At 38.0% G+C, this 12,246-nt stretch overlaps 1 protein-coding gene across 1 annotated transcript in view; it reads right to left on the minus strand.

The window, feature by feature from the left end:
* Positions 1-6,891: 6,891 nt before the first annotated feature.
* LOC127576144 (relaxin receptor 2-like) overlaps positions 6,892-12,246 on the minus strand; it is a 68,865-nt gene continuing 63,510 nt past the window's right edge. Inside the window, exons 17-18 of the mRNA XM_052026531.1 lie at positions 11,507-11,725; positions 6,892-7,136 (exon numbers count right to left, since the gene is read on the minus strand). Of these exons, the coding sequence (XP_051882491.1) occupies positions 6,892-7,136; positions 11,507-11,725 (464 nt within the window). The remainder of the gene's footprint in view (positions 7,137-11,506; positions 11,726-12,246) is intronic.

The following is a 12,246-nucleotide window of genomic DNA, read 5'->3' on the forward strand; positions in this document are numbered from 1 at the left end:
ATACTTTGTCCTCTTAATGGTCATTTACCACTAAGACTATAGGGTCTGAAAGCTGCTCATGGGGTGTACAAATCCACCCTAAAATTAAGCAAAGTAATGCAGCTTAATTCAACTGTCAGCAATTGTTGTTAAATCCACTTGCCTTTATAAATATTAGGTTAATTAATTCAAATTACATTGCCGTATGCATTGACTTTGAAGGAGAAAGAAGCCTGGCCTTTGGTCTAATCAGAGTTTTTCATGAAAACAATAAAAATTAGAACTCACCTTCAGTTCTATTATTTTTGCTTTGCTTTTCAAAACTTACATTACATCATCTAAGTACTTTGCTTGAGTTAAAAACATTAACAGCAAATTAGAAGATAAACTGATATGTTCACAGTGGCATAATTAATAAACCAAGAATGTTTAGAGTGGCTTAACAACAGCAAAGTTGGTATATGAATTAACAGACATCATGCTACACTCTGTAACAAAGAAAAGTGTTCACAAACACAAGGATACAGTTTGTTCTTCTGCTCTTTCCATTTTGCAGCAGATGACCCAGCATTTCCTAAATCCAAGAACCCAGATTTAAATACATTCTGGTAACCAGAAAGGGAAGCAGGACACCTGAAACCTGAATGAGCAAAGATGTATATCATGATATATATCCTTAATCAATCAGATTGCAGTATTGTGAACTGACCAGTGCAAGGTCTGAGCAGGAAGTGTAAATGTAGAGAAAAACAAAACAATAAATATACAATTTTACATTTTTAATAGATTTAACTATAGTTATAAATATTGGTTTGGATCCAACATGGTTTGTTTCTGAAGTTCTAGAGAAATACAATGCAACCTATGCAATATTTGAATATATAAATTTCCACATGTAATATTTAGTTTTTTAGTGCCAGAGGTGTTCATTAAATGATTGGCTGAAATTAACTCACAATACCCAAAATAACAGAGCTTAACATGTGAACTTAAAAATTTCACACATGCCATTCAAAAACATAAATTTTACAACATTCAGTGAAATCGCACGCTTGTCAAAGCTGATCACGTGAGGCAATTTAGACAGCAGCTTTTGGATTATGGCATTTAAAAGTGCATCTGTTCTTCTTCTGCATTGATTTTATACAAATAAGTTGCACAGCATTAGCATGTTCTTGGTCCAATCACGTAGATGCCACGGCCAAGAAAGCTCACCAGCGCCTCTACTTCCTCAGGAGGCTAAAGAAATTTGGTGTCTTCTTTGGCACTCACCAACTTTTATTGATGCACCATAGAAAGCATCCTATCTGGATGCATCATGGCTTGGTATCACAACTGCTCTGCCCAGGACAGCAAGAAACTACAAAGAGATGTGGATACAGCCCAGTGCATCACGGAAACCAGTCTCCCCTCCATGGACTCTGTCTATACCTCTTGCTGCCTTGGTGAAGCGGCCAGCATAATCAAAGACCCCAACCACCCAGGTCATTCTCTCTTCTCTCCTCTCCCATCAGGCAGGAGACTGAGGGCACATACCACCAGGCTCAAGGACAGTTTCTATCCCACCGTGATAAGACTCTTGAATGGTTCCCTTATACGATGAGATGGACTATGACCTTACGATCTACCTTGTTGTGACCTTGCACCTTAGTGCACTGCACTGCACTTTTTCTATAGCTGTGACATTTTACTCTGTACTGTTATTGTTTTTACCTGTATTACCTGTACTAACTCAATGTAACTGCACGGTGTAATGAATTGACCTGTACGATTGGTATGCAAGACAAGTTTTTCACTGTACCTCGGTACAAGTGACAATAATAAACCAATACCAAAATCTGGAGTATTAAACATTTATCGAAGCAACTTAAGTGATCTACTAGCACTCGTAACCTTTCATAAGTGCTTCACAGCTAATGAAATAACTTACTTAAAATTCAACAAACACCTCTTTTGTTCATTACCTAAATGTTATTGTTACGAAGTTCACGGAGTCTTTTAAAAAGAATATTTCTGCAACAGGTGCGCTTTCATTTCCCATTCTTTACTGTATTTGCAATACACAACCTTAAGGAATTTAAGTATATAAAAAGCAATTTGGAGTTCGATGCCATAGGGCAAAACAACAGTCAAAAAAGAAATCCACTGAGCATCACGAAATAGCATGCAGAGATAAATGTGGAAATTTTGATCGAACACTTTCCACAGTACCGAAACAATAGTGTTTTAAATTTAAAGCAAATTAAGCGTACTGTTGAAAATTTTGATCATATAATGTCATACAATGTACGAAAATAATACTTAGCTTTCAGGAAGAACTTGATTGTCATGTTATAAGAGCAGGGCAGAATCAGCGGGATGGGCGGGGGCACAAAATCCACCAGACGTTTAAGATTCCAAATCGGGACAAGAAAGTTTTTTTAAAAAAAGTTGTATGTCTGTGTAAGGGGTAGGGGCGGATTCATAGAGTTTATTGATGACATTCTTTCGGGAATTTATCTGAGGGGCAAATTAATTTCCTTCCCAAACCTCCCAAAAGAATATAATTATACTCTTTATAAAGAACCTTTCTACCTGAACACCGTATACGGGATGGGGGGGGGGGGGGGGGGAAGGTGTTCGTCTGAATATTTCTTATTGATAGAGAATAAATAAGTAACGGTTGTTTATTTGTGCACGTGTGTAAATTCAATCGATATACCCAGCCCATACCGTTTGTCCGTTGATCCAAACCGTCGCCATGGTTGCGCCGCGCGGGAACCGTTAACTGTTACTGGTTCCTTCCCAACGGCTGCCGTTCCTATGGATACAGGGTAAGCTCCCAATTCCCTTCCCATTGAACCTGATGGAACATCGTCTGCCTACTCACTTTGACTGGCTATTTAAAACGTAGCCCAAGCCAATTTTTCATTTGAGTGGTCAGTGAAAATGTCGATTACAATAATTTCCGCTTTCGCGTTTGGGGTTTGCCCTGTCCTCGCCGATTTTCAATCACCAAAACAAATGTTCCTTCCAGGTCCTAAAGTCCGCAGTCAGACTCTGCTTTCCACCAAAGTGTGCACCAAGACTCTTGAAGCAGACGATGCAACTGCATTTAGAAGTCTTTAACTTATGTAATGCCTGGAAAACTCCAGCAAACGTCATTCAACTCGTTTAGGATTCTCTAAACTATGCCTGCAAATTGAAATGCTTTCCCCAATTGTGAGCATTCAGCAATAATATCAAGTATTTAGAATAAGGTATAGAATAGCACTTTCCAATGGAAAGTTAGCTAAATTTATTCTGATTTAGCAACACACCAGTCCCAGCCAGAAGAATAACATTGTGTCAGTGAGAGTTTTCAATCCATATGCAACACTTCTAAAAGAGACTGTTAGTTTTATGCCAGCTAAGGCAAAAAATATGTTTTGGGAGGTCCCAAAACCACTTTGATGTTGTACTCTTAAATTTATTGTATTGCAAAGAACTTTTTTTATTATGAAAAGCAAAATAAAACTGCAGATGCTGGAAATCTAACATTAAAGAACAGAAAATGCAGGAAACACTCAGGTCAGGCAGTATCTGTGGTGAGAGAAACAGAGTTTATGTTTCAGGTTGAAGACCCTTTGTTAGAACCAGGAGAGAGAAAAATCAGGAATATTATGTTGCAGAGAAGGTGGTGGGGGGGGGGGGGGTGTGGAGTTAATAAGTAGGACAGAGGATATCTGTGATAGAATGAAGCCAGGATTGCATTGGGGATAAGTTGGAGAGGTTATATCATTGATGTGTTAAGGGGGAAATGCATGGAAAAAAGGGACAAAATTATGATCTCAGGGCATTTGGGGAGTGAGAATACAGACAAAGCAACATGAAAATTGAGAAATGCAAGTCTATTCAACATGCCCAACAAGTCAGACTGCGCTAATGGAGAAAAAATGACAGACAGATTTATTTCAGCAAAAATGGCAAGTTCTGATACCAACAAAGAAAAAAAGTTACCTGAAGTTGTAGAATTTGATATTGAGTCTGGAACAGTTGTTGAGTTGTTCCTCAAGATGGTATCTGGCCTCATTATAACAGTGCAGGAAGCCATAGGTCAGAGTGGGGATGGCATGGAGAATTAAAGTGGCAGGCAACAGGGAGCTCCAAGACCACTTTCTGGACTGAATATGGATGCTCTGCAAAGCAGTCACCCAATCTGCTTTTGTTTTCTGCAATGTAGAAGAGATTACATTGTGAAAACTAAATGCTTTATACATTAGAATTGAAGATATGCAAGTGATTGGTTGCTTCACTTGGAAGAATTGTTTGGTCCCTGGATGGTGGAAAAGGACAAGGTTGCAAGGGAAAGTGTCATATCAAAGGGGAGTGGTTGGTTTGAACAAAGGAGCATACCAGAGAGACACAAAAGGAATGCTGAAAGGAGATGGAAGATGTTTTTGATGTTGGAATCATGTTGAAACTCACAGATGTTGTGAAGGATGGTCCCTCAAATATGCCAGTTGGCAGGGTGCAAGATAAGAACCAGGGAAACTCTATTCTTTTTATTATCCCATCCAGTTGGTTTCAAATCTTACCTCTCAGCTGAAAAGTCTAGTGATCTTGTTTTAAAATGCATAGGTATAAATGATGAATGAACATCAGACAGGCTTACTTGAAATATATATTTTCACTGACTTTTGATCCCTGTGTTACTGAGTACCATTTTTTAATTCATTCAGTTCATATGAGAGTAGTTTTTTTTTGATAATCACCCATTTGGTCTTTTTCATTTCAATGTTCCATTCAATGACAAATACCTGTTAAACCCAGGTCAGTTAATCAGTTATCACCTCCTTTAAAAATGTCATTTACAAAAATCACAATATGGAATCATTGATCAGAGAATCAGTCAAATTATTTGCTTATTTGGTTTGTGAGGAATGGATAAGTAAGATTTATAATGGTTCTTCATATTATTTCAATTTTTATTCTCCATCATTTTCAAAGGAACATTGTTAACCAATGAAGTTTTGAATACTTGCAAACACCACTTTCACACCTGGAGCTGTACACATGTTCATGGAGAAATTGGATCACATTGGTAGTTTGTTTCAAACTATGCATTTGAAAAGGTCATGCTGAATATGGAAATTGACTCCTTTATTATCCCAGGAGTTATAAATGGATATATATATTGTATGAACTTCAGTGAACAAACCCATTTTCAACTTAAGGATAAAGGAAGGTTATTGATGAAGCGATAAGGATAGTTGAACCTAGAATGCTAATCTGAGAAATTCCTTCAATGTCCTGGGTTGAAATGGATGGGCTCCAACAACCAAATGCACTTTCCTTTGTAACATACCCCTGTCATTGGAAGCATTTCTTTCTGATTTGTATTGACTTCAGTTTTATCCTTGATTGTAATATTTAAAGTAAGTGATTTCAAGAGGATGCTGAGAAGGATCATCTACATGATGCTTTGGATTGAAAATGGTCGCAAACACCTCAGCCTTTGCCCCAACATACTAGTTTTGCCATCTTTGAGGATAGGGATATTCATGGAGAATCCTCATTTCTTTAGTATACATTTGAAAGGAAATATTGTGAATGTAGTAATCATTTATAATTGGGATGCAATTTCTAAAACAAGGTAATTATTGCCAACAATGCGTCTGCCAAAGAATTTGAGGAGGGTAGGATGCATGCTTCATGGCAAACAGTCTATTTTGCAGAGAAAAAAAACATTTTACTTACAATACAATTCATTTAAAGAACAGAGAAAACACATAACAGTAACTTCTCCCAGTAAAAGAAGGGTAACCTTGGAAGAAAATGCAGTGAATGAAGGGTACTTGTATATAAATTATGTCCATAAAATCAATCTCTGTCTTTCACCACATATAATTGACAAGCAAATTACCACTCTTGTTGCCTATAACATTGTCACCATATGCAGCCTTATTTTAAGAAAAAACCTTGCAATAAGATAGTCTATTATTTTGAACCATTAGGTTACTATGCCCTTGCTGAAATAATTTGTTGTATGTTTATTCTTCGTAATGTGAGGCTTTTAAGCACAAGGATACCAATCTTCAAGGGCTTAAATGGCTAATAAAACTGAATGGGGAATATTTTGCATCCAATCTAACATTGTTTATTTTGATGATTATACATATGAAAAAAGGTAAAGTCCAGGCAGCAAAGGAAACTGAGAAAAGGAGATACTCAAATTATTTTTAATAATAAAATGTATAAATAGATAATACTTGTGTATTAGAAATAAAAATAGCAGAAGTAAATAGAAGAAAAAGAATGGGAAAGCCATGAGAATAATGATAAAAAGCAAGAGGTTTGATAAATTAAAGTATTTAAAGTTGGTATTTATTTTTTAGCAATTTAGGGTTAATACTACAAAAAAGTTATATCAGACATTTGGAGACCTTTGTTCTGTATTAAGAGTGAATTTTGTTTTTGTGCTAAAAATCTACAAAAATTAGTTAACCGAACCTGTAACTCCTAAGAGATGTTGATGGCATTAAGTGTACAAGTAAACAGTTTATCTGGTGCAACTTATCACAATTGAATAATTGGCACAGATTTCTCATTCTTTCTCACTGCCTATTCATTTTACAAGAATTTCACAAAATAACAAAGTACAGTTAAATTAAATTTAACATTAATTTTGTTAAATACGGATTTCATTTTTGTTTGCTTCCTCTGTTGAACTTCTATCTTCAAACTGAAGATAGTAATACTAAACAACAATATTGTTTTTAACGCTTTGTGAATTCACTTTCAGGCAGTAACCATTACATTATCTCCAGAGTTGTCTTCCTTCTTCAAGTTGTACAGTTTTAGAGGCACACGCTCAAAACACAGACAAACAACAACTTTTGCTTTCCATGTAAACTATACCTCCACATTCATTGGTATGAATGTTCCAAAGTATCAGTGATGTCTTGAAGTCAGTATGTTTTCTAAAGCAGATATCCTTCTTAAAAATCTAAATTTAACTGACGAGGTTGACTGTTTTGAAGAGTTCTCTGTCCAGGAGTCCTTTCCTTTACATGAATGCTTGCAAAGAAACTGTTTCATCTTTTCCCTGAAGAAAGTGGTTGTGAGCGTATGGAGAATTGGGTTCAAGGCACTGTTTATTGGGAGTATTAATATAACCACCCATGACGTAATTGCTCCTAAAAAAAATCAAAAATCACCAGTAAAAATACATTTAACTTTTTAAGTGAATTTCGTGTTCTGAAATATAGTATTTGCTTACAAAAGTATAACAAATGATTTGGTTGTTGGAAATGCTGATACCGGAAAAGCTCCAGACTGTTTTCTAATTTCTTCGAGGCCAACCCAATGTTGTACTTATCTGATGAAGGGTCTTCAACATGAAGCATTTCTCTTTCATAAATGTTGTTTGATCTGCTGAGTGTATCCAGCATTTTCTATTTTTGTTTCATATTTTCAGCATCTGCATTTCTTTTGGGTTTCATCCAATGTTATACTTGTTGTTTTTAAAAAACATAAACATTAATTAAAAGATCAAGACAAAAAATTTGCTTTAAAATGGATTCCCCACTCAACCACAGCAAACTATAATAATGTTCATCAAAAAATAAACTGCTGAAAAAACTCAGTAGGTGGAGGCATAGGGACGGTCAACATATTGGGTCGAGAGTTGCATCATGACTGAGAATACAGAGGAAATATAGCCCAGTGAGAGGGAGGGATGAGACAGAGACTTTTAGGTTATAGATGGAATCAGATGAAGGGGGGATTGATGGGCAGATGGGGCCAAGCGGGGGAGGGGAAGTGTTGAGACAGAGTATGGTAGATGAAATCAGATAGGAAGGAATGAAAGGTAGATAGACCAGGTAGAAGTGGAGGATAGGAAAGGTGCACCAAGACAGAAGAAACCCAGGTGGATAGGTATTTTGGTGATGTGCAGATGGTAACAGGTGGGGGAGGGTAATGTCTTGGTAATGGGGGAGGGGTCATGGAAAAGGTGAATAAAAGGAGATGGAACCTTATGGACTGGTAGGAGTGGGAAAGGAACACAGGGGGTGTAGGTTATCTGAAACTGGAAAATTCAATGTTCATCCCATTGCATTGTAGGCCATCCAAGTGGAATACGGGGTGTTGTTCTTCTAGATTGCGTTTGGCCTCACTGGCAGTGGAGAAGGCTGAGAACAGACACGGCTGTGTGAGAATGGGAAGGGGAGCTAAGATAACATGCATCTGGAAGCTCAAAATAGCCATTGCAGACAGAGGGTAGGTGCTCTGCAAAAAGGTTGCCAAGCCTACAATTGGTCTCAGGATGTAAAGGAGACCATATCGTCAGCATCACCTGTAATCAACCAGGTTGGAGGAGCTGCACGTGAATCTCTGCCTCATTTAGAAGGGCTGTTTAGGTCCTTGAATGATGCTGAGGAAGGAGGTGAAGGGACAAGTGTTGCACCTCTTACGGTTGAGGGAAAAAGTGCCAGGGGATAGGAATGGGTGGGTGGGAACTGCCATCCTATGACAGTTTCCAATTTCAGTCAATCCCCTGTGTTCTTTTTCCACTCCCTCTAGTCCACCCATGTTCTCTCTCCCTTTTCACTATTTCCATTCCTCCTCCCCTCATTACTAAGACTTGTTATCCTCCCCCATCTGGTTCCTTCTGCCCATCACCCAAATATCCATCCACCTGGGTTTCTTCTCCCTTGGTTCATATTTCCTATACCCATTGCCTCTGCCACCCCAGCTTGGCTCCATCTGCCCATCATTCCCCCCTCATCTGGTTCCACCTATCATCTACCAGCCTCTGTCTCACCCCTCTCTCTTACTTCTACATACTGGCTATCTTCCCTCTATGCTTCAGACTCAGTCCTAATGCAAGGTCTTGACTGGAAAAGTCAAACATCCTTTTGCCTCCATAGATGCTGCCTGACCCACTGAGTTATTCCAGCAGCTTGTTTTTTGCTCCAGATTCCAGCATCTGCAGTCTCCTGTGTCTCTATAGTAATGTTCATTAGGTTATTGACACACTTTGATTGCAAGATGCAGCAACAGGATTTCAATTAATATTTAGTAGTAGAATCTATACCAGCAAGTGGTTCTGGTGCAATCTATATCAATGAATAACTTTAGAAGAAAGACTTGCACTTATATTCTACATCCTAGGTAGATAAACAAAGTTGGTAAGAAGACGACAGACACATTAATCAAACTTTTCTTGTGGCAGCACAGTTGAACAAGCTGTGTGAATATGAAGAATAATGCCGTAATGTTGGCCTAGAAATTCAACAATGTAGCCCTAATATTTTCAGTGTTATGCCTGACTGTTTCTGAATTATTTTGCACCACTCCAGAAATTTGTCAGGGCACTTCCTGGAATGATTACTCCCTATATATCTGATGCAATTGCTGTACTAATTGGGGGTACCATCTGCATGGCTGGAGTTAATTGAACAATTTGGTAGATATTTCACAGAGAATCAGCTGCAGCTTTTGGCAGAATGAATTGAATGCTCTTATTACACTATCCTCATGTGCTATTACAAATGGAATGACTTGTGGCCCAAAGGTAAGATCCCATTAAAAATAATAGCAACATGGGAGCAGGCAGACAGAGTACAGGCATTTACTCTGTTCTCTGCAGGCATCTATAGTCTGCACTCAAGTTCTTGGAGACCTCCCTGGTGACTTACTGCCAGGAGCATTGGCTGTGGCCCTGAATGGCCTACGTCATGTTTCATTGCACAAAGAACATGCCTTTGGTCCTTTGGTGACTTGCTGGCCCAGGGGGAAAAGAAAATTGATTTTCTAAAATTTCACATCAGTTCTGAATCATTCAGTATTGTAGTAATTATGTTATTTAAATATCCAGAGCAGCTACAACTAAATATTAACCACCTCTACCTGAGATAAATATCTCCAAGCATTTTAAAAATTTGATAAAGTTTTAATACTGCCTGTCCTTTTCCCTTTTCTTTCTATTTTTCCTTTTTCATATTTAATCTACTTCAATTTCTTCCCCTTTAAAAGACCCATTAAATCTATTCGAGTAGAAATTATATGTGCCTGAAAAGTTAGATTTAACGGAATACTATGTGGGGTCCTGCCTGGTTTGTAAGACTCCCTGTGTCCTTGTTCCTGCAACTCGCATGCATCCCAGAAAGAAATTGCACTGTGCAAGGGCCCAAGGCACAGTGCATAATAGAACAGGCCATGCCTACTTTGTGCATATAAAAATCTTTACTCTATTCAGGAGCATGCACAAGATGGAATGAGCAGGGACAGGTGCTCCCCAAATAATTGCTTCCCTATTGGAACTCCCCAATAATCAATGAGCACATTAAATGATGGCACTTGTATGTATAATTGTATGATATTTATACTTAACATACCATTCCAAAAAAACAATCTCCCATTTGATAGTTCCCACCATACAGGAGCTCCCAGCGGAAGTGAGTTGAGCTCTGGTTTGTGGTTGAGTGGATAAGGCTGGGGAGAGTGGGCAGAGCAGAGGGAGGATGGTGGAAGATAAAGAATAGACTGGAGTAAGAAATTGATTTGATCAGAGAGATGGTTGTATTGGAATCAGTTATCGGTCAAAGAATGGATCAGGAACCAGAGGTGAGAGCTTGGTAGAACTGTCATACGATGGTTGGCCTGCATGCCAAACCATTTCAAGGACATCTTGAAAATGATGGACTCTTGGATTCCTTGACCAGTTAAGATTTGATGCCTTTTAACTAATGTTGAATGAAGGCTTCAACCCTTCGGTATGGTTTGTTTTGATGTGCAAGGCCCTGCTGTACATGTGCCTCATGGTGCAGAACAACTTTGCCCAAGTGGCTTCAAAATCTACATTGCACGCCATTTATCTGACCTCTCTGTATATGCATGTCATGTGGATAGAGGATCCACAACTAATTTAAGGAAAGCTACCCCAGCACATTAACCACTGACTGTTTAGTGATCGGACTTTTTAAAACATATGAATACCTGATTTAGTTGCAGGGTTCCACTGGGCCTTTTGAGGCTGCTCACCATTTAGTAAGATTGTGGCTGATCTGATTCTAACCTCAACTCCACATTCCTGACTATTAATAGTAAACATAAGCCTCCTTGCTTATAAAGAATCTTTCCAATTCTTCCTTAAAGTATTCAAAAATTTTGCTTCCATCACCTTTGGGGGAATAACTGTTCCAAAGGCTCAAAACCCTCTGAGAGATAAGCTTCAACTCATTCCTTGTCTCAAAAGAGCAACCCCTTACTTTTAAACAGTGACCATTCAGTGGTGTAGTATACTGTGCTATGTGTTAGAGTATCTCAGCTGTTAATCATGCTTCCCTTTCCTCCTTGAAAAGATGAAACACTGAAGTCGGCATGGTTATAGTTCACAGCTAAAGTAGTATACTGTATATGCCAACTTTCTGGAATAAGAGAAATTGTAAACCAGAAATGTGGGCATGCAAATATAGCAAATTAATATATTTGTGACCATTAAGAGTTCACATTATCTTTCTATATTTAAGCACATATTCTCCCTTTTGCAGTTAAGAGATACCTGGAATCTCCACCTGAATCAATGAAAGGACTTTCAAGAGAAAAATTGGGATCCAACAGAAAGCATTCGAGAGCACTATGAAGAAAAATCTGTAAGCCACTGCAACTTCACTTCGAATATGTCTTTTCATTTCTGGTGTCTGGATTCCAGTTTTGTGAATAGAATAAAACATGCTGAAGTAAGAGAAGACAATTATGATGAAGGCAATCAGATTCAAGCCTGAAAAAGAAAGAAATAATATGTTGTCTAAGGATATAACTTAATCATTTATTTTCATTTGTTGCTCATTATGAATACAAAACATAAGTAGGTGACCTATTTCAGGCTCTTTTTCATGTCACTTTATAGCTCATAATCTTCATAGCTGTAATGGAAACTCTCATGCTGCACAGATCAGTCCTGCTGGAAAGTTTATTTATCGTAAGCTAAGGATGCACAGCCAATTTCATGGGAATGTATGTTGGAAATAAACATAGATTTGATGCATTTTTGCAATGCAAATGAGTTCTGCCACTTCCTGAAATGTCTCTAATGCCTTCATGTTGCTGTTTCCTTTGGTCACCTTTTCTCTCATTTCACTTTGCTTCTCTCTTCTCTTTTTGTCTGTTCTCTTATTGCTCTTTTGATCGGGAAATGTTGCATTGTCAGTGGGAATACAACCTATTAAAGGCCACAAAAGTTGCATAGATGGCTAGGAAAAAAATTAATCTTATTTTCTCCTTTACCGATTTCTCTTCCAA

Source organism: Pristis pectinata, chromosome 11 (assembly GCF_009764475.1).
Source record: "Pristis pectinata isolate sPriPec2 chromosome 11, sPriPec2.1.pri, whole genome shotgun sequence".
NCBI lineage: Eukaryota > Metazoa > Chordata > Chondrichthyes > Rhinopristiformes > Pristidae > Pristis > Pristis pectinata.